The sequence below is a fragment of the Alligator mississippiensis genome, chromosome 2 (genome assembly GCF_030867095.1).
Source record: "Alligator mississippiensis isolate rAllMis1 chromosome 2, rAllMis1, whole genome shotgun sequence".
NCBI classification, from domain to species: domain Eukaryota; kingdom Metazoa; phylum Chordata; order Crocodylia; family Alligatoridae; genus Alligator; species Alligator mississippiensis.
The window spans coordinates 166,761,993-166,785,634 of NC_081825.1; the positions used below are offsets into that span (position 1 = coordinate 166,761,993).

Here is a 23,642-nt window from a genome sequence, read left to right on the forward strand (position 1 = left end):
TTCATTTAATTTGCAAGGAAAATAGTAAAATGTTTAATGTTCTAAGTTATTAGACTGTACTGTATTTGCGCATAAGTATGATTCTGTGGATAACATTTTCCATTACTTCCTTGAAAATCCACTGCATTGCTTTTTTTCCAGCTGAGTCTTTTAAAATGGGCTGTAAGCACCTACTTGCTTTTTTTTTTACTGGCTAAGAGTTAAGAAATGCTCTGCATTGAAATGCAGTTTTCAGTATTGATCCAATTGAAAATGCAATGACTGTTTTAAGGGTGGACTATATAACTCCTTTCTCCTATCTGTTTAGAAAACTGTAGGTTTCCTTTATTGATCCATTTTTTTTTTCCATTTTATGGAGAATCAGAACTGTAGGACTTGCATGGGTGAATGTGTGCATGGATGGCTGTGACAGCTTGCAGCATGCCTTCCAAGAGGGATTGGCATGAGGAGCCCAACATGAATGGTGAAGACTGGGAATTCAAGTAGATAGAAATACCTGTAGTGTGTCAGATCATTCCTCTCTGGCCCTCTGCTTTGCTTTGCTGTTTCAAAGATTGACACTTTTTATGGAACTTTGATCTTTTAATAATTGCATGTTCCTTGATGTTCAGGACATAGAGTAGTTTGGCTGGAGTTTCATCATGAAGACAGCATTGGAGAATATGCCAAAAGAATAATGGGCAGACAAATGGAATCCAAACTTGCTGTGTGCAGTATCTTCTGATTTGCAGTGACGTGATGAGACTCTTGAATACTTGCTGAGCACAAAGGGGAAAAGTGCCTGAAAATGCATAGCTAAAAAGATCAGGTGAGGGAGGAAAAGCAATAGAGAAATGGGTAACACAGATGCTGGTGCTACATATCACATCCTGACGAAGAAGAAACTTGTCAGGGTTGTTGTGATCAATGCTAAAGGCTCTACTGTAGTGGACCCATTTTAGGCTTTTCTATGGCACGAGCACCATTTGTGTAAGTGTAAGCACATGAGGTATATAGTTTACCTCCTTTTGTCTTAGCAAGCTGTCAAAGCATTACAGAACTTCAGTGCCTTATTAGCACTGCAGAATTTTCACTAGATTTAGTATGCATATAGTCTTTGTGCATCAGTTTCCTCCTTTTTAATTAGGTTTTCCACACAGAATAGAGTCCAATAAGTAGTTCTGTTAGGGCTCTATGTGGGCCTTGAACAGGGCAACAGATATCAGAGAGCTCCAGAAATAATTTTTTGAGGAAAAACTTGTCTGATCACACTGAAAACTCTTTGTCCTGGTTTTCATGTAATCTGGTAGCCTTCCAGAGGACCAGCTCCATTAGCTGACCCAGCAGAAGATACTCCTTTCAGAAACTCCTGTTTATATTGGACTGTCAAATCCTAGCAAGTGTTCAGCAGAACCAAGTTCAGTCTTAAATACTGTAGTGTCATCACATGCACACCCACACGCATGCAATCCTGCCAGGCCCTGGCATTGACAGTTCTGCCTGGTTCCTTTCCTGTCAGAGGGAAGGTTGGCTGAGGTGACCCCTGCTTGGATTGGATCAGGAGGGTGAGGCTTCCTGCTGCCAGAAAGAAAGTTGAGTTTCCTCAAGAAGATGCTTAATACAAGGGGAAGGAGTAGACACAGATCTTTCCTTGTGCCAAAGGGCACATAAAGCTCAAGGTTGCTACAAAGCCAAAGGGCTTTGTAGCACCAGCTCTAACTGCTGCTGTCTCCAGAGTAAACTCCCCTAATGGAAAATGAAGTATTACACTTTGGAGTTAGGCAAACTATTTAGAGGAACTATTAGGATATAGACAAAGGGTGCCTGTACACGAGCCAGGAGGCTGCAGCGCGTCAGAGCAGACTTGATTAAAATTAATCAAGTCTGCTGGAGCATGCTAATTAGCACGCTTCAGCCAGCCTGCATATCTCATCTATCAGCATCTCTGTGTTTCATTTGACAAGCTTTAGATCAAGCTCCCCTGCCACCATTTTGAAGTGGGATGCTGATATACAAGACACTCTGGATGCTTTAATTAGAGTGACTCTTGGAGTAAAAATACCCAAAATGTTTTGAGGGGATTTCCTTCAGAAAGGTTCTGCCACAGGGAGGTTGGGCTGAGCGTGCCTCCTGGTTTGAGGATGTTTCAGATGAAACAGGGATTTCAGTGATGGGGTGTTTCCATGTTGCCTGTGGCTGACCAGTCTCGTTCTGCTGCTAACATGCAAGCAGGCTGAAGTACCATCATAATGGGTCTGTAAGTCTTAAGACAATGATTGCTTTTGAGAGGTTGCAAGCCCTTTTGTGTTGGTGCAGGGAGGGGGCATTCCGATAAACACGGCAGACTTGCAATCCAAGAGTAAGCTAGTATAAGACATGGCTGTAATGCTTCGAATGTGCTTATAACTCCTTTTTGAGGTGTTCTTAAAAATGTGTAACCCTGGGCATGACGCTACCCACGCCTTCACCTGAACAGTGGGGATCCTGGGGTACCTAGTAGCCAGTGGTCCTGCTCAGCTCCCCGGGTAGCTGCTGCAGGGTCCCTGAGTGAAGAGCCTCCCCTTACAATCAAAGAACCTTGCAGACCATTATAAATCTACTTCCAGGATTTAATTATTTACAAGGCAACATAACCAATGCAATAAAACAAATGTTGCACCACATGACCTGGCGATGGTGGCTTAAGGGTTAATGCTTCTTGGATACACATTACACTAGGGGAAGGTATACAAATTACCCACAATAAATGAGAAACCAATAAATAAATACATTGATACTCCAACTAATAAAGCATCAAGAACTTATTTACACAGTCTATAACTTGCACACGGTGTACTGAAGACCCTGTGTGCACTGCCCCTGGCGGGGTGTCTCAGAAAGCAGGCTGTGTCTGTGTCCCTGCACAAGAGCCATGGGCTGTTGCTGGCGTCCCTCTTCAAGCTCCAGGGGTCTCGTGCAGCAGGTGGTGGCTTCTCCCCTGCAGTCCCTGCAAGAGAGCTGATTCCTGCCCAGACCCCTACCCTGGCTCAGCAGGGAGCAGTGTCTGGGCTGCAGCACTTCCCCTGCCCAGCACAGCCTCACAGCACCCGGCAAATGTAGCCCCTTCCTGAGCCCTGCCTGCCCTGGGGCTTCTGGTGGCTGGAGCAGTCCCTGCCCCTCTAGCCCAGGGCTCCCTCCCCGGGGCCTTCTCACTCACGGGGAAACACCAGGGCAGTCTCCCCCTGGCCCTGCGTCCCCCTCCTCTGCTGTGCTAACCCTGCCACACAGGGACTTGCAGGAGGGTCTTTCCAGGCTTGGAGTCTCCTGACAGGCAGCTCCTCTCGGCTCCCAGGGGAAAGCAAGGAGAACGGACACAGTACAGTGCTCTCGGTGCAGCCTCTTGCTGCTCTTTCTGCAGGGGCTTTTGGAGGGGCAGCTGTGGGGAGATCCTTTTCCCGGTCTCCAGCCTGGCTCTCACCCTCTCTCCCCTTTGTTCTCCTCCCCGGGAAAACTGATCCCCTCTTTTAAGCGAGCCTCTCAGCCATTCCCAGGCCGGGACTCTCCCCGGGCTTTTGCTAAAATCTGTCATTCAAATCCTGCTGGGGTTACATCACTCCTCCCACTACAAAGAGGGCTGCCTCCAAAGCAGCTTCACTCGCCCTCATGGCCAACGGTGTCCATACTGGCATAAACTCTCTCTGCAGGCTCTTTCCCTCTGCAGGGCAGGCCGACCTATTCCTTCACATGGCTCCATTTGAATTAAAACCGACGAGTTCTTAAAAGTGAATTAAAACCCAATGGAGTGGGAGGACTTGAATAGCATGAGCAGCAGGAGTGTTTCTTTCCCTAAAGACAGCATCTGTGCATCTCAAACCATCTCTGGGTGGAGCGCTGGTGGTGAAGTTCTTGGCCTCTGCAGAGACAGCTGGCAAGTGTGCTGGTGCTAATAGCTTAGAGGTCTACTTGAGCCTTGTGGCTTAGTGGTCTAAGATAATGAAGGCATTCCAGTTTCTGTAGCCAACTGTATGCTAAATGATATGGAATCATTGCATCACATATGTCTGCCTCTGACTCCTCCGCCTGAATGATTGTGTCCCAGTTTATACCTTGGTTGGCTGAGCAAGGACTCATGCTCCTTCAGATCTATTGTGAGTCACCTTTAACAAACTGCATTTCCACTGTGCCCTTCTTGGTGGCTGAGTTCAAACAGGGTTTTTGATATGGAACTGTGCAACTGAACTCCTTTTTCATAGGCAGGTAAATGGGAAATAACTCTCACTCATTACTGGCCAGGGTCAGGTTTGAGTAAGTGAATGGGAGTTGAATAGCTTTATCCATTTATAAACACTCTGACATAACTGAGTTTTATTTCAGTTGGTGACCATGCAAGCAGAAGCCTAGGCCAGAAATGTATGTAAGGTTTACTAATTTCTACAGTTATTGCTACCCAGTCTAGTTGCTCAGTCTTTGTCATTCAACATTAACTAGAAAATTAGGAGTGCATCAATAGGATGTTTTTAAATGCCGGGAAATGTTTATTTACAAACACTGTCATTGATTCAGATTGCATTAATAACTAAATCAAGATCACTGTATTAACTATCTGTTTGCAATCCGGATGCAAGTCTAGGCTAGGAGACTACTATGGAAAAGTCTGATTTGTGCTACAGTGTTTGTGCCAGATAATACTGAAGCCAGAGTAGAATATGCTTTATAGATTTAAAGGTTGTTCTGTTTGTGAGATATGTTTGCATGGCAAGTCATCCTGAATCAATGACATTTTCCTGCTTTGTTTTTATTGTTTTAAGCTTGTATTTCAGCTTTTGAACTATGTGATTAATTTAGCATAGTTATGTGAAATTGAATGTTTGCTGTGGATATTATTAACTTTAGAGTAATTAGACTCTTAAAGAATGTTCCCTTTCCCTCACCCCCCCCCCCCACCCGCAATGTTGTTATTATTTTCCCTTTAGAGTTAAGAAGAGACTTTGAGGTATAGTAAATGATTTGGAGGTTTAAAGGTTTTTTTTTGGTAGGTCTGTTCATAAATTGCTTTACTGTTAGTACTTACAAAAATAAAGGTGAAATAGTCCTTGATTCTTGCTGGCTATTCTCATTCCTTTTGCAGAAAGGCACACCCATTATGAATAACATAACTGTGGTCTTCTTTATTCTTTGTAGACTTAACACATAAAAGAAAAAAACCCACATGAATTAAAGCTAGAAATTGAAGCCAACCTAAGCTTCTGGACTACAACACTGCCTTTGGACACAGCTACTTTTAAGTCATAGGCAAACAGCTTTGTAGAAAATGGGTTATTTGAACAAAATCCCCATGCCAAAATAAGGTCTTACATCAGTAACATAGCAACTGTAGGTCCAAACTCACATTTGCCTAGAAAAATGGCAAGAAAATAGGCCATTAACATGCAAAGGGACTTGTTCATTCCCAATCTAATAATGTTGTTTTACCCCATTATAAAAAGGAAGAATTGAATGATTGTGTGATGTTAGCTCAACTTATTGCAACCAAAAAATCACAATGATTACTGCCACTTGCACAAGTAAAACATAACATAACTTAAGTGGTAACCTTTACCGTTATATAATTTAGCTAACATTTAAGAAATGTATTAACTAAAATGGCTAAATAATGGTAACAGATGACTTTTATTATTTCAGTAAACTTAGTCATACATTTGGGGTATTTCAATTAAAAGAAACTCTAAGAATGATGCAGGCAAAACATGTGGTTTGGCTCTTGAATCTTATAAACTGAAGTAAATACTCTTCATGCAGTAAAACATTTTGGAAACTGAATTCATCTTTAAGAGGAAATGAAATCAGGATGCCTTTGTACCTCAGTATGAATTATTGTTGGAAAGTGTGGATACTTCAGGTCAGTTTTTATTGACTAGCACTGATGATAGCAGTTGAATAACTCCCACTGGTTTTTTTCTTCAGATGTTTTCCTTCAGTACTTTAGAAGTTAGAGCCGATTCCTAAAACTGCTGGACATAGCTCTTACTCCTGGAAGTGAAGTAGTCCCATTGGATATTAATCAATAGGACTCTTCATCTATTACACTGGAGCCTCTTCTGTTTGAAGGCAAACCTGTTAATTTCAATGCATAGTAGTGGTAACTAAGTAGGCTATCCAGTGTGTTTTATGTTCTTATGATTAGAATAAAACTACTTAAAAAGATACTCCCCATTCAGTAAATTCCAGAATTATACCTTTGTAAATCAGACTACAAACTATCTTTAGACTGCACTGATATAACTTTTTTTTCTATTTATTCGAAAAAGGAATATGCACTACATAATGTTGTTAAGATTCAGAGCTTTTAATTGCAAAATTCTAAGAAATTCAAAGCTTTTGTTATACATTGTAAATATAACTGTCCCTACGTATGTCAGCATACCAGGTATGGAGAGGTCATCTTTTGGGCCTTTCTAATCTTGAGCTGGAGAGGTCCCCTGAGTAATTCACACAGCTCTTGGGACTTTAACTTCAGCACCCTGAGATCCAGAAATGCTGCAGGCTAGACAATCTCCTGTACCTACCACTCCCAAAGCCTGAGATCTCTGGCTAGAAGTGGGCCCTTTTAGAGTCCTTTTACCTTGCTTGGCCCCTTCTGCCTAGCATTAAACCAATGACTAGATTTTTAAAAGAGCTCAGCATTCAATACACCAAAGCAATTAGAAAATCTGGACCCAATTGTAAAAGTTTAGCACTCGTGAGACTCTCTCTCTCATTCTGTACCTTATACTGTATATGGAATCAAATATGTGCAGTGTAGTTACAGTAAGAACTATAACTTTGCAGTTAATGGCTTGCACACATTTAAATCCTCTGTTATAATGAAACACTAACAATAATCTGGTACTGAATTTCTTTGCTTTCTGGAAAGAGAAGAACCTGTATGCACCTCAAAGGATATTGCATCAAAAAACAAGAAGCTTGTTTATGCGAAGTGTGAGTTTGAAATGCTTTGTCAGATGAATGTATTTTACAAATCTTTTCCCCTTTGGTAGTCCCTATTCTAGAGTTAGCCAGAATCAAACCTTTTGTTTTACATTTTTTAAAATGCTACCTTTCCTCTGTGGTACCTTAGTACAGCAGTTGCAGTGCATAACTCTGTGACTTTGGTTACCCCTAATCGTAGTCTGGCTGCATTTTATTCCTTCAATGGGAATTAACATTCTGTTTACTTGCTGGTTCATTCTCTGTACTTAACTGACTACTGTGCTAATGGACTGTAAAGCTTTACAAATTGGAGGCGATGCTTGCAGAAATAATTTTTGCCATTGCAAGGGATTTCCTCTTCATACACATACACACCAGCTTCAGCAACTCTTGGGCACACTGGATAAACTGTCTAGAAATGGGCGCTCAAGGCTGTGTCCCAGGTCTGGATAATTTTTGCTCATTAGTCATGCCGCCTCCCCACAAACTAATTTAGCTTCTTTCTTGCAGCAGATTCAGACTACATGGAGAGGGGGCTGTGTAAAATTCTGCAGGGAGAGGAGATGGTGCCCAGCCTGTAGACGAAGAGTGTATGCGACTTGAGCAGCATTCTCACATTTGTGTATAACTACACAGTGTACACATACTTTTTAGATCAAGGGACTAATTGTATTGTATAGATAGGGAGAGAACTGGGAAACCATTTCAACAGAGGGTCAGGTGCAAAGCTCTTGTTTCTCTTTGTCATTTCACTTTGAAGGTATGTTTTATATAGGGTGTCATAGTTTATTATATCTTTTTATGCCTTTTGAAGCTCTCTAGTAGATTGCTCAGACTATAACATCCCAATGCTCTTTCACTAATATCTACAAATATTCTGCTTACCATTTTTTTTTCTCCTGCATATTCACTGCATCTCAGGCTTTCTCAAAGAGAATATATGCTTATTATGCTCTGACCTGAAAATGATTTCAGAACTCAAGAGCTTAGATGAGGGCATTCTTAAAGATGATTTTCTTTGATTACATTGCTTGAATTCTCTCACCATTGCCTGCTGAGATTTACAATCAGCTGTCAGTGTTGGGCTCTTTTCCTGATTGATCATGAACCTGATTCTCATCTCACTTACATCCATTTTATACTTATATAACTTATTACATTGAATTCATTCTGAGTAGGTACAACTGCCAGTAGGAGCTGAAAAGTAAGCCTTAGGCATGTGTACATGAGAAGCTGATTGCACAGTAGTCTAATACTACTGTGCAGTTGCATCATGTCGCAAAAACCGTGATGCGCTGCTACTGCGCAGTAGTGTCACAAAAAAGGCTTTCGTTGGCATTGAGCATTTATTTAGTACTTGTTTAGACAAGTACTAAATAAATGCTCAATAACCGCTGTGCAGTAGCGTCTCATATAGACATGACCCTTGTGTCTGTAAATCCAATTTGTAGCCTTTGCAGGAGAGAGGTACAGGGAAAAGAGGCTTGACTGAACTGCTCACCTATATGGATAGTCATTATGGAGCTGACAGGCATGTGGTTTTTCTGCCATAGGTTATATGGTGACTATACTGCAGTAAAATAGATGTCCTTACGTGACTGCTACACCTGTGAAAATCACAGGTCAGAATTCTCAAAGCCTAGAAATATTCTGTATCCAAACAAACACACAAACAAATTAATCCAACAAAATATTTATTTTGCAGTACGTTACCCTGTCAATTTTGGTCAGTGGCTGAATGGTGTATATTTCACATATCTTCAATGTCAGTGGAAGCTTTATAAATGTGTCAAGCCAGAAAAAAATATTTTTTAACATTTGTTGTGCTCTTCCTTTCCTCCCTCCTTACCAGGCTGGAATGATAAGAACTGATAAGGATGAATATTTCATCGAACCTTTGGAAAAAGGCAAGCAAATGGAGGAAGAGAAGGGCAGAATTCATGTGGTCTACAGGAGATCAGCTGTAACACAAGATTCCACTGATGTGCTTCAAGACTTCCAAACAGAAGGTACTGCAGATGTCTACGGTGGTTTAGGAAGCTATTTCAGATAGCTTTAACATATATTAGTTTTTGAAAAAGGATGTTTTAACTAAGGTGGTTGAAACATAAAGAGTTTTGAATGTTTTGCTGAAGTCCCCCATCAAATAAAGGTATATATTTTTTCTAATAGCAGTTGTTGTATGTGCTAGAGCAGAAGTTGGCCATATAATTTTGTTATTTTTAGGAATGTTGCAATATGATTGGCTTTTTCAGAAGCCGTGTCCTATTCTCCTTAAAGTCAGTTGCAAACTCCTATTAATATCTGTGGTAGCAGGATTGTGCTTTTCATAATTGGGTACAGAATTGTGAGATATGGAAACAGAAATGCCTGCTCATGTGAGTGTTACATAAAAACACCATTATTATGGTGAAATAATCTATAAATCTTTTGGGTTGGTTTCTCTTCCCAGTGATAATGTGGAAATGGCTAAGACTTTTACTGTAGTGACTTTAATGATCGCAATTCAAAATAATTGTCTGATAGGGTGTGCATTAATGTAGCCAAGAGTTGCCCTCTGTTTTAAAGCCAATGTGGTCGGTCCATTTGAAAATAATTACTTTGCAGTCTTATCTGTTAGACCTTAGATGGTTTTTTTTCTTCTTTTTTGCAAATGATTGAGTTGTCAAAATTCTGACGAACAAACAACTTTTTTCAAATAAAACTGGAAACACTCAACACAGGCTGGCTGATTCTGAAAAAGCTTCTCCCCTCATCTCCCAAAGGCAGCAAAAAACTTCTTGTGATATTAGTGAGTCATCCAAACCTGGGTATAGACAGCAGGATTCAGGGATTGTCTCTATGATAATTAGAAAGGAGGTGCAGAGCCTGAATATTTTATGTTTTGGACTTTATCACGGTGTGGTAAAAGTCAAGGATCTCCATTCTATTGAACTTTCTATAATGATATATGCATACATGGGGACAGTTGGGCATAGGGTGGTCTCAAATAGCCCCTTTTGAAATCTTCAAGAGATGGACATTTTCATGTGTTACAGGGGAGGGGAACAAATCTGTTTGTGTTCAGTGCTCTGCTTTTTCTCCCTACCTACTAGGCTTCAGGATAATCGGTATAGATTCTACATTTCTCTTTAGCCCAATGTTGAGAACTTTGGCTATGATGGTTCCATCTATTTTGTCATGATTTTGTTCACAAATTGACATCAGATTAGGCCAGTTCTCAATATATCACTTAAAACAGTCCACATTGCATATCTTGTGGGAGAGTTAGTTTGGTTCCTCCTTTCTTTAGAGCAGCTGCTGCAAAGTGGTTGTTACAGAAGTATTTTGCAATTTCAGCAACATTAGCCTTTATTTCTAGAACACTGAAGTCTTTGGCTAAGAGGTGAATCAAATGAGTGCTGCAGCCATATGTTATTAGCTTGGGGCTTTCTTCACTTTCTTCTAGATTTTTTCTCATCAATACATTTGAAGCATTGTCTGTGACAAAGTTATGTACTAGACATTTGAATTTTGTTTCAGTTTGTTATAGCTTTTACTGCTTCTTCTTGTAAGAATTGTGCTGTGTGTGCATTTCTTGATGTATCAATTGTTCCTGTAAGATAGACAGTCCCTTCTTCTGTTGTCACACAAGCACATTTTCCTGGATCATTGTGGACATTGCTCCACCCATCAACACTCAGGTTACCAATTTTCCCCTCTAGACTATTTGCACACTGTTCAATTTCTTTCTCATACACTTTATCCAGCAGTTTTCCTGCTATATCTTCTCTGTTGAGTGACTGTATCCTGGTCGTAATGACTGAACCATGTCAATGAAATATATGTTCTCAACCATATGGAAGGGAGAGTTTGTTACAAACCAAACATTTTTTTTCATCAACTACCTCTTGCTGTAATCCACCGGTTCTTATTACAAACTTATATATGGTTGTTTCTGGATGATGGATATTTTTTTTTCTTTTTGCTACACAGGTTATATACTACATCATACTACATGGGCACTGGTGCCACCTTAGTCAAGTGGGGCATGTGCCCCCCTCCTGCTGACTGGGGGGAGGATCCCCCCAAGGCCAATCTCAGTGACTGGGAAGCGGCCGCGGTGTTCTCAGTCCCTGGCTGGCGCTCGCAGGGGGGATACCAGCGCTCTCGCCCCCCCCCCCCGCATCACCTAAGCAGAGAGCGCGGCCTGTTAGGGGGTGCACACCCTATACATTGCCACTGATATACTATGTCACATACATTTGACTGGAACACTGGTATCATTAGCAGGTAACTCTGAAACTGTAGACAGTGATGATGATGTTGACGATGGATAATCAGAATCCTGTATGTTGAGGATGGAGCCTTCTGAACAAAAGAAGTCAATGCAGTCACTATAGTACTGTATTACTCATTTCACTCAATACTACTTTCAAGGTGAAACTGTAAAAGGAAGATCTGCCTATTTCAGCCATTATTTTATCTCACAACTGCATTAAAAATATGATAGTTCAATTAAGTAACAGTTATATTTTTGCTCAAATATTTTTATGAGCATTCAAGTAGTCCAGAAACCCAACCAAAAGAGATGGACAGGGAAGACAAGCAATCCTTAAGAAAGAAATATGAAATTAGAAACTTCACTAACCTGGAGATCCTGCATGTTCAGACACGTTCCATTCATCATCGTTAAAGCAGCTTCCTCCTGAGAAGGAGCACTTTTCATTTCATTCAGGCCCACCATGCCTTGCATTTCTTTGTTGCACTGCTTGCATTTTGTATTTATGCCTGTCTTACCCACAGGTAGAGGAACTTCATTGAAATATTCCCAAACAGGGTCTCTTTTATGGCCTAGCAAACCTGCTACCGTGATAGGTTTTCTCTTCTACTATACCGTTCCCGCACTAGAACTCAAATCAATGGAGAGGCTATACTCAGAAATTTATCCCTCAAGACTCCTGGAATATTCTGCTCAAAATGTTTGTCTTTTGTTTCTACTGCTCCTCTCTCCTTGCATTTATTGCCAGACTCTTCCTCCTTGCCGAGATCTACTCCACCCCCAACAATCCTCTCTTCATTTAACTTCTTGAAACTTTCCACTTTTAGAGAGAGGTATGGGCTTGACTGTGTGTACACAAACTTGCAGAGAGACAATAGGGCTGACTGGTAGGTAGTCACGTCTGTTATCTCTCATCTCCATATACTACTGTTAACAAGGATGTTATCTATGGAGACCCAAATCCACAGTTTGAGAACTGGAACTAAGCATCACAGAGATGCTTAATGGGATCTTTTAGACTGAGCACTGAGTCCCATTTGATAGACTGGTGTTCTTTAATCTTTACTAACCTACAGAGGAGCCTCTGGGAACCCCATAAGATTGGGCCTGTAATATAGTCCATGGCCTGTTGTGACCTATTTATAAAACTTTACTAAAAAGGTTACATAAATATATTGTCTCATGTATATGAATATAAAGGTTACATGGATATATTGTCTCGTGTTATTATAGTATATAATTAGAAATTATAACCCCTATTCCATGATCGTATCTTTGAGCTTCAACAAATTTTAAATTAAAACTATTTTTATATAGGTTTATTTTAAAAAAATGCATCTTAACAAACAAACATAATTAAAAAATCAGATATAAATAAAAAAATCTGATATTTTTTATTAAAAGAAATTGTTGATTTTTATCTACCCTACGAGTGATTATTCTTGCAGTGTTTTTTTAGCTGCACAGCTAGTCCTCCTAGAGATAAACGATTGCTGTTTGATGGTTTCTTTCTCTAAAAGATTTCAAAGGATTTTGTCTAATCCAGTCTAGTCCCTACTAAATCTTTCTGAAGTCTATTTCCGTGTAGCAAACTACAGTATGATGCAGAGATGCCTAGGCTAGCTTACATATTGGAAGTAGCCTAGCTATAGCAACCTTGAACTTTGTGTCTTCATTTACCTTCCTTCTCAGCTGAGTCCTGGGCTGCCATGGCCAGACTGCGTCAGGTACTTGAGTTGGCCTAATAAAAATTGGCATGGCTATCTACATTATCCCATAGACAGTGGTGTTCCATGATTGAACAACACTGATTCATAGGTTGGTCTATGCTGCAGCAGTGGTATCAGTGGTATATTTTTTCCTTTTGAGTCATTTACAAGCCTTGCTGACTCAGTCTGACGATGGTCAAGACTCGGTGCTTACTTGAAGATGGAGCAGGACATGGAGCTTTTGGCTTTGATTGGGCGAATGTATGGCAAGAAGTCCAGCATCTCCTTCTCTAAAGGGCACTCTTGGGACCCTGGACTTTATCCATGCACAACTTATACAAGCTTGTTGTACACTCCATGATGCTGCTACAGAGGGAAAATAATGGGAATAAGGATGAAGATACCTCTGCTTTAAGCAGTCTAGAAAAGATGCCTTCCAATGACGGGCCTTCAGGGAAGGGGGAGAAGGGGAGGGGGTGTTGCAGGTCTCCTCCCCTACCTGCTTAGTGATAGCAATGCTGCTTTCTAGGTACTTGAACTAAGATTACTTTAGCTGCCTATCAGTCAGCCAAGGTAAACCAGTGCCTTCCTCTTCTCCAAACCTATGGGATTTTCCTGCTTATATTAAGAACATAATAATAATATCCCACAGTGCCCAGCTGGGGAAGGATAGAAACCTCGCTTAGGAAGTAGAGGGGAAGTACATAGGGCAGCTATGCAAGAGAGAGCTTATGTAAGAGTCAAGTATGGGGGTACTCTTTCAGCCTCCATCCTCATGAAATGCAGCTCACAGTAGACTGCATGGGCAGACAGTCAAAGCTGTAGCATGCATGCTTTCTGGGTTTCTTGATCTTAGCTTCTCCTCTGTGGGGCCCAGAAACTCATGGCCTGTGCTAGACTCATGCCTTATACTTTCTTTCCTAGGGGTGGGCAATTATTTGGGTTGGAGGGCCTGACCTGGCTACATGCTGGGGACTCAGGGCAGGGGAGGGGGTACAGGAAGAAGAAGGGAACACAGAGCAGCACAGGCCCATCGGGGCCCTGTGATTCATAGATTCATAGATGTTAGGGTCGGAAGGGACCTCAATAGATCATCGAGTCCGACCCCCTGCATAAGCAGGAAAGAGTGCTGGGTCTAGATGACCCCAGCTAGATGCTCATCTAACCTCCTCTTGAAGACCCCCAGGGTAGGGGAGAGCACCACCTCCCTTGGGAGCCCGTTCCAGACCCTGGCCACTCGAACTGTGAAGAAGTTCTTCCTAATGTCCAATCTAAATCTGCTCTCTGCTAGCTTGTGGCCATTATTTCTTGTAACCCCTGGGGGCGCCTTGGTAAATAAATACTTACCAATTCCCTTCTGTGCCCCCGTGATGAACTTATAGGCGGCCAGAAGGTCGCCTCTCAACCTTCTCTTGCGGAGGCTGAAAAGATTCAGTTTCTCTAGTCTCTCCTCGTGGGGCTTGGTCTGTAGGCCCTTAACCATACGAGTGGCCCTTCTCTGGACCCTCCCCAGGTTATCCGCATCCCTCTTGAATTGCGGCACCCAGAATTGCACGCAGTACTCCAACTGCGGTCTGACCAGCGCCCGATAGAGGGGAAGTATCACCTCCCTGGACCTATTTGTCATGCATCTGCTGATGCATGAATAGCCTATAGCCTATAGTGATAGCCTATAGCTATAGCCTATAGCCTATAGTGATAGCCTGTAGCTCCTGGCCCCCTTCTCTCTGCACCTCCTTCCCCACCCTGAGTCCCCAGCATGTGGTCAGGCCAATGCCATGCTGTGTTCCTGCACACCACTTTAGGCCATGTGGGTGCAGCTAATGCCTGACCCAGCTACATGCCTGACCCAGCTACATGTCGGGGACTTGGGGTCAGGCAGGAGTGATGCCATCTGCTCCAGTTGTGCTGGAATGGCACAGCCCGAAGCATTGCACGGGTACACAGAGCAGCACCATGTTAGCAGCATCCATGCCCCTATCAGGTCCTGGTGTGGCAGAGCCCGGATAACCCATGGCTCCTGGCCCTCTTCCCCCTGCGCCTCCTCCCCTGTCAGTGGGGAGAACCTTACCTGAGCTTTGACTTGCCGGGGGCCAGGCTTTCTGGCTGGTGAATGTCTTTGGGGCCGGAGCTGTGCACAGACAGCCTTGCTGGGCAGAAGCCTGGCCTGGAGCTCAGCACCCCCAAGTTTGGAGCATACGCTGGGGGCTGAGGGTTGGACAGGGCAGGTTGGGCCGGGTAGGCAAGTGGCTGATGCTGCTGTAGCCAGCTAAGACACAGGGAAAGCAGAAAGGTGCTAGGCACCAAAAGCCAGGGCAGCCATCGGCTGGATAGAGTTCTTCTTCAGAAGAGCAGCCACAGGTCAAATATAATCATTTGGCAGGCTGGATCCAGCCCATGGTCCATATTTTGTCTGCTCCTGTTCTTTCCCTTACTGGGGTTGTTATGTCCCAATAAGACACACAAACTTGGTTCTAGTTTGAGATGCCCTGCTAGCCTTGGTGGGGCTTCTTGGATTTGGCTTCTCCTTATGTGGGACCTCAGATAAGGTACAGCTTAACTTATGTTTTCAAGACTCCTTCGTCAGTCATAACCGCTGGAGAGCTCATTTCTGTATTAAATGCAAGCTTAGATTCTGGAGGATAAAGAGGGAGAAAAGACAACATTTCTGTCTACCAGTCAGATTTGAGCCTAGGTGATGCGCAGCAGAATCTAGTGTGGCATTCACTATTCAGGATATACAAAGTCCATGGAGGCAGGCTGAACAAGAGAATCTTGAAGGGGCTGTTTGCTATGTAGATTCCAGGTCACACCCTGCTTTGGTCCACTTTTAGCAAAATAAACTAAAACCCCTCTTCCATGATGTTTCCAATAACGTACATTAATGGAATGCTTTGAGGTATATGGTACCTCAGTAAGGAACATTTTTAGATTATAGACTTTTATAAGGTCTCTTGGATGGTGCAGTCCCTTCCAGTTTAGATCTTTCCTCTCACCGTGTGACTTTCTACTGTAGAATCTGACCTATTTTTATGATGTACATCTTTGTGCATCATATTTTGCCACTTATGATGTCATTTTGCAAAGAGCCTTACCCTGCATCTCTCAGTTTTTTAGGCTTTTTAAGGTGCTGGGTCCCAGCAAGCCTTTGTGTATGGGGCATCTCCAGGATCAGAAATTAAGCCCTCACCTGTTTGATCCTCAAAAACAGACAGGAGACAGCCCTGGATCTGAATAGGATTAGGGCTGCCTGGTGCCAAATCCCAAAACTCAGGTGAATTGAGCTGGGGGAGCTCCGGATTCCAAACCTGGCTGCCTCCTGCTCTGTCCCTGGAGGACGCTTAGCTTCAGCTGGGGCTAAGGGAGCTTCTCTCATCTCTGGCTGCACGCACCCGTTTGAAGAGCCACTCCACACAAGCAGCAGGGGGTGAAAGGAGCTTTCCTTCTCCCCAGCTGCACTCTCCCATTTAAAGAGCCACCTTGCCTGAGCAGCTGGAGTTGGAGGAACTTCTTCCATGCCCTACTGCACACACTGGTTTAAAGAGGTGCCTGTTATGCAGTGGGGGATGGAGGAACTTTTCTCATCCTCAGCTGCACTTGTGCATTTAAAGATCCTCCCTGCACTAGTGGCTGGGGATGAGGGAGCTTTCCCATCCACTGCTGTTTGTGCTGGATAACTTTTTAAATCAGTGCTGTGCAGCAGGGGATGGGAAGCTTCCCCATTCTGCATTGCACTGTGGGGTCACTGTGAGCCTGACATTGAGGAGCCTCTCCCTGTTGTCTGGCTTACATCACTCAGGAACATAAAAAAGTGTGTGAGACTCTGGGGCTCCCAGCTACATGTCTGCTTTCTAAAGGTCTGGGCCACTGTGAGTCCAGGGTAAAAGAAAGTGATGCTGGGGTCATGGCATCCTGGAACTTCAAAAGCAAGTGTGGAGCTGGCAGTCGTAGCTGCATATCTGCTTCTTTATGTTTAGGGTGCCTGTGGAAGCAGTACCTGGATAGTGGGAAGCCGCTGGTTGTCTGTCCTGTGGATGCATCTACATTCACAGGGGACAGGATGCATCTGGGGAGCAAGGAGTTTCTGCAACTGCAGGTGACCCCTATGCCACTGGCAGCTGGCAGTTACACATTTGGGGTTTGAAGAAATTTATGCCCCATTTTTAGAATGGTGTGACAGGCAGTTTCGTTATTCAGGGAATGGGGCACAAAATTCCTCAGATCCCAATCTGCCATTGCCTTCATGTCTGCCAGCAGCCTGAGAGAAGTGCTATTTTTAAAAAGGATCTTTGTACTCTAGCAAGTCAAGGTAAACTTGAGACCTGCCCATCATAATATTATAAACAACTTTTAAAATACAATATGTGTATCCTGGAAATACCATATAATCCACTCCCCCAGTTACTTGATACAAAGTTCCCTTGATACAGAAAACACTATCATCTCCTCCAAAATGAGGTTGGAAATATGGAAAAAATCCCAAATACTCTTCAAGATGTACTGCTGCCTACAGGCAGGGTGCTGTTTGTTTTGGCTTCTAGTATGTGTCGTCATGCTGTTATCTTGGTTATGTCAGTCAATTTTCTTCTTGTTTGGCAGTATATAGCACCAGGAGGGCTGTGTGATTTGTATACACTAGCCTGCATGTCCATATACATGCCAGAAGAAGGCCTGTAAGCTTAACTGCAGGTCTGTCAGTCTTAACTGTGTCCCTTTAACAAATCTTAACTTTACATTGTATTTATAGCTATCATTAATTACCTCCACATTAAACCATTTTTCTGTATCAGGTATGCTTCCTGTCCTACAGCTGTATAATATAATTCATTTTCAGTATGGTCTTAGCCCTGACTCCCTTTTGAACAATCTGAGCAGAAAAGTAAATATCAACACTCTTATTGAACCTGGAAATAATCTCCCTGAACATTATTGCATACCTGCAAACTTGTGAGAATGATGTAGATACATCAACTGCTTGAATCAAACTGCCTTTTGTGGGTTTTTTCCCCCCCAGACTAAGTCTCTTAAACTATTTTCAAAGGTTTTTTCCCATCACTGAACTTCAAGTGGCCTGTAACTTGTAGATTCATCTTAAAGCTCACTTTTCACAGTACAGTGACTTTTTAGCCACTTTTTGGTCTTTGGGGATCTTTTAGTTCAAACGTGTTTTAGTTCAAAGCACTCCTCTGCCATTTCTCAGCTCTGATGATGCGCGGTGCTGCCAGTGTGTATCAATTTATGTGCTTGAGCAGACTCAATTAATCAGTTAATGGATTTCCAGCATGTTGGACCAGGTTCCCGCATGTGTGTAAGTGCCTAGAAGGTACTAAATTTAATGTACAGTAGCAAACGCCCATTAATGAACATGTAGACATGCCCACTGTTGATAAAAATGTGAAGACTGATTGATTTTCTTTGCGGGGGGGGGGAGGGGGTTGTATGGTCATGTTTGGTCACTTGGGATGGGGTTTTTTTGGGGGATCAACACTTAATTTTCAAATCTTTTTGTGTTTTCTAAAATTTATTTCCGAATTGGAAGCCTCCATTTTAGAGAGTTGTTAATCTTTTTTTTAATAAAAAAGATCTTTGGAGTATTGGAGAAGAGACATCCATCCACTTTAAAAATGAATAATTGTTGAAATGACTGTGAAATACTATATTTTTTCCAGTACTTTATGTATTAGATGTCCTACTTATTGATGGGATCATCACACTTCTGAGAAGGAACAGTAGCATGCACACGCTCAAAAGTGTTTCTACAGGAAACCTTAGGATGTCTGAAACTAATGAAATTTAAAAATTTTCGCTTTTGCATCAGCAAAGCATAATCTTGTCTTTGAAGCTAGCTCTTGTGCAGATTCCTGTGTTGAAAATCCATGGCTGTTCACAGCCCCTTTGGGGAATGGTGTACAGTACAGTAATTTTTGATAAGTTATTTTCTGCACGGAGTTTCCTCTCCATTGACTTGAATTGCATCCAATTCTAGGCAGGTACTGCCATCCCATCTATTTGGTGAATGTCTTAGTCTGAAACCTGCTTAAATTCTTAGAGCTCAGGTCTGCACTGTCTGGCTGCATTAGAGAGCAAAGTGCTGCATCTACTCCTTTCTCTTATATGTAACAGTCTTCCTTTTTTTTTTTCTTTGCTTTAGTGCTCAAGCAAAAATGGAGAAGCAGCATTTCTGGGCAGAAGAGTGAGGGGAACTGGGGACAGAAAACACAGAATAAAGAAATCTGGCAGAATAGACTATGCAGCCTCTGTCTAGCCCAGGGACGGGCAATTACTTCAGGCAGAGGGCTGCTTACTGAGTTTTGGCAAGCCATCAAGGGCATGACAGGCAGCCAGGGCAGATATATATTAATTTTCTAAAATTTTTAGGGGCCCCGTGGGCTGGATAGAATGGCCTGGTGGGCCGCATCTGGCCCATGGGCCACATTTTGCCCGCCCCTGTTCTAGCCAGTTGTCTTGAAAGTTAATGAAAGAAGAAAGGATGAGAAACAAAGAGCTCTGACAAGTGGCTAGTGATTTTTTTTTTGTGGGGGAGGCTTGCAAAGTGAGCAGCCTGAGGCCCCTTGAAGAAATTGGGCTTTCAGAAGATGCTGATCATCCAGTCTCTAAAAACCAGGGCACCCTAAAGTGGGTCAAACTGGGCATCCACAATGCCTAGTTACTTTTCAACATCATGGCAAAAATATTCACTTCCCTTTCCCTAGGACAGAAGGCAACATTAGCCTTCTTATTACAGCTGCCTCTCCCAAAACCCACAGTACAGAGGCTTTAAACAGGCAATTCCTGCATGTTGAAAAAAAGGTAAGGTGCACTTCAGCAAAGCAGGCTCTGCACCTCTTGCGAGCACTACTGATAACAACTCCCAACAGGACAAGATGGAGTAAAGAATGAGTGGGCATTAAAAGCTGGCAAGAATTGCAGCTTCTCTTCTCAGGGTCTGCATCTGAGCTGCCCCCTCGTAGTCCACTGACTGAATAAGAGGGTGGGGAGTATAGGCGGAGTCCAGATTCTGTTCCACCCATCTCCATGTACTGACCATCGATGCTGGCTTGCTACGTAAATGCATGTGCTACTCTCCTGAAGGGCCACATCTACACCAGACACTACTATGCAGTGGTTACTGCGCATTTATTTAGTACTTGCGTAAACAAGTACTAAATAAATGCGCAGTAACCTGAATTACTGTGCAGTAGTGTCAGTGAATGCCTTTTTTGTGATGCTATTGGTGCAGTAGCCTAATACTATGCACTAGTATCATGGTTTTTGCCATGCAACACTACAGCGCAGTAGTATCAAGCTACTGCATAGTCATCATCTCATGTAGATGCACCCAAGGGGGATACATGTCAATTCTCAGTGCTTCTTGAGGAGCCCTGCATGGGTGCTTTGGGTGGTACTGCATTCTGTTCCTGCACGTGAAATGGATAAATGTCATGATTTAGTCCAGGAGTGTCCAAGATCTCTCCTGTGGAGACCCACCATCCCACCCCTGGTGCTGCCCTGGAGGCCCACATGGCTTATGCTAGATCAACCCTGTTCACAGAGCCCACGATATGAGCTGCATGCCAAACTCACTCTGGCTGGTCCAGGATGCATGCCGTATGTGACATGTGCTTTGGAGCCTGTGCTACATTTAGTACCCGTTTGGGGCCAGCCTGGAACCACATGCCAGATCCAGTGCCCACAGTGCCTCCTGTGGCCCATCCAGGATGTAAGAAATACATGCCACAATGCCTGCTCTGCATGGACAGGGCATTGTGTGGGGCACAGACCCCAGACTGGCCAGAGCAGGTGCTGTTGGTGCTGGATCTGGTATGGGTGGGAAGGGCCTGGGGGCCCGATCCAACCCATAGAGCTGGTCCTGTGCTGTTTACCCAGCCCCTGGACTGGTCCTGTGCCTCTCATATGCCCCACGGACCAGATGAGTTTGACACCCCTGAATTAGCCCAAAGCAAAGCCATCTGTTTTGTGATTCAGACTGACCCTAGTCTCAGTATAAGATACAGTTTTAACTTCACTCTTTAGCTAGAAACTCCCATGACACTTGGATTCTGAGACCAGTAATTTATTTATTTCAAATTTCAACTCTAAGACTCCTAAGTGCCCTTTATTCAATCGGTATTTTTTTAAAAGAAACATTTGGATTTTGGCATGTCTCTGCTCTTTTTGAATATTTAAGTTAATTTTAAATGCCTGAGACTATACCAGGGGTGGGCAAAATATGGCCCACGGGCTGAATCTGGTCCACCAGGCCATTCTGTCCAGCCTGTAGGGCACCTAAACAGTTTAGAAAATTAATATTTATCTGATCCTGGCTGTCTGTCAAAGATTAATAGATTGTAAGTCTGGAAGGGACCTCAGAAGATCATTAGGTCCAGCCCCCCCTGCACCAAGCAGGAAAGACCACTGGGGTAAAGTGAACCCAACAAGGTGACCGTCTAGTCTCCTCTTAAATATTTCCAGGGTAGGCAATTGCACCACCTCCAGAGGGAGCTTATTCCACAGTCTGGACACCCTAGCTGTGAAGAAGTTTTTCCTAATGTTGAGCCTGAAACAGTTGAGACCATTGCTCCTGGTTTTCCCCAAAGTTGTTCACTGCGCCTTTGATGTACACCCCTGATGTAGCAGTAAGCTGCTACCAAGTCCCTTCTCAGCCTTCTGTTCTTCAGGCTGAAGAGTCCCAGGTCCCTCAGCCTTACCTCGTATGGCTTGCCATGCAAGTCCGTGATCATACGGGTGGCCCTTTCTCTGGACTGTCTTGAGCTTTTCCACATCCTTGTTGAAATGCGGCTCCCAGAAATGGATGCAGTACTCCATCTGCAGTCTCACTAATGCTGAATAGAGTGGAAGAATCACTTGTTTGGGTTTTTTGGAGATGCATCGATTGATGCATGCCAGAGTGTTATTTGCCCTGCTGGCTAGAACGTCGCACTGCCAGCTCATGTTCGTACTATGGTCAGTTATTACCCCCAGGTCTCCTTCATTTAGTTAAGGTTGGTAAGACGAGACCTGCCCGTGCCAAAACCATACTGGCTTGTTGCTCAGAATCCTACCTTCTGCAAGCCTATCATATATAAACTCATTGATGAATTTTTCCAGTGTTTTCTCTGGGATAGAAGTTAGGCTAATTGGCCTAAAGTTACTTGGGTCTTCTCTGCACCCCTTCTTGAAGATGGGCACAACATTGGCCCTCTTCCAATCCTCAGGGACCTCCCCCGAGCACCATAAGTTTTGGAAGAGCTTTGCCAGGGGTTCCACTATGACTTCAGCCAGCTCCTTCAGCACCCTCGGATGAAGTTCATCTGGGCCTGCTGATGACAAGAGCCAGGGGCAGTAGGACCCAAGAGAACCTGGCAGGACTCAGAAGAAAGGCCGGTCTGGCCTGGCCTTGCCCCCCAGCCCCTTCCCACTCCCCCCCTCCACCCCCACACCCATAACCTCCACACCTATCCATCACCCACACACACCCACCCTACACATAACTACACACCCACAGTCCCCCACAAACCTATACCCACCCCCCCTATGCCCTTCACCCCCCCATTATACAAGAGTAGGATTTCCTTTTGAGCTGTTGTGAGATCACCTCTGTGTACACTACACAAACACACCTAAATCAGGACAAAAATATTTTTTGAAATCAAATAAATGAATGTTGTCGATGTTTCATTTTTAGAATATAATTTGGTATATTTCTGGTTCTGAGATGGCAAAATCCCTTGCTGAAAGGAGTATTTCCAGGGGTAAGGGGAGGGACTTCTGAGGGCAATGGTCACAGGTTAGGGGGTGAGACTTCCGGTTCCAAGATGATGACCGGGGGTGGGGCACCTATCAAGGAGCGGGGCTACCCATGTGGTTCTTGACAGCTTGCCAAAACTTGGCAAGCGACCCTCCACCGGAAATAATTGCCCACCCCTGGACTATATTTTTACCAAAACAGTTCTAAATTCATGGGGTCTGAGTGAGCAATGGTTTAATTTAAGTTATTGCTCAGCCCTGCCATTTATCATCTTACTTTAAAGAGCCCACAGTTTAAATCTGTTTTAAACGAGTTTATTTGTTATTGGAAAGACCTCCATGTTTTGACCCATATTTGAGTTACTGTAATTGATTTTTAAATTAAGGAGGTCAAGTCACCTGAGGGGGAGGGAATGGGAATTCTGTACTGAGCGTTTTTAGAAAGCCATTTACTCATTTGAAAATTAATTATACTAGGCAAGTGGAGTGTTCTGTTCCTGATGTGGCATTTTGAAAGGTTATCAAAATATGACGAATCTTTTCCCAATTTAACCTACGGGCTCTTACTTTTAAGATATCATAATACAGAATCCAACTTTTATCTTACAGAATACAAAATTTATATATTGTAAGCATGTCTTGCTTGCTGTAACTTTGCAGGCAACATCCTGAATGCTTTCTGTTTATGTCTTCTAATTAAAAATATGATACCTTAAACATTGAACTCAAACAGCAGTGTCTAGTGCATAAGGCTACAGGAGGGAGGCAGGACTTGAAGTCTCTCCAATATTACCCTTGATGAATTAATTACCTTGGACAAGTCATTTACATTCTGTGATCTTTGGTTCAGCTGTTGGCAAAATGAACAGAAGAGTAGCTATTTCCACTATGTCATAGGAAGCGTTGGAGTTTTGTTTAACTTTTTTTTTTGTCTTTGAGAGCCCTGAATATGGAAATGCAAAGGATTATATCTTGCTGTGGAGAAACTGCTGCTAGGA

The 23,642-nt window shown here is 43.2% G+C and overlaps 1 protein-coding gene across 1 annotated transcript in view; it reads left to right on the plus strand.

Moving 5' to 3' along the window:
- The window catches only part of ADAMTS3 (ADAM metallopeptidase with thrombospondin type 1 motif 3), a 284,076-nt gene that overhangs the window by 93,344 nt on the left and 167,090 nt on the right, over positions 1-23,642 (plus strand). The window contains exon 4 of the mRNA XM_019493535.2: positions 8,780-8,936. Coding sequence (XP_019349080.1) covers positions 8,780-8,936 — 157 coding nt within the window. The remainder of the gene's footprint in view (positions 1-8,779; positions 8,937-23,642) is intronic.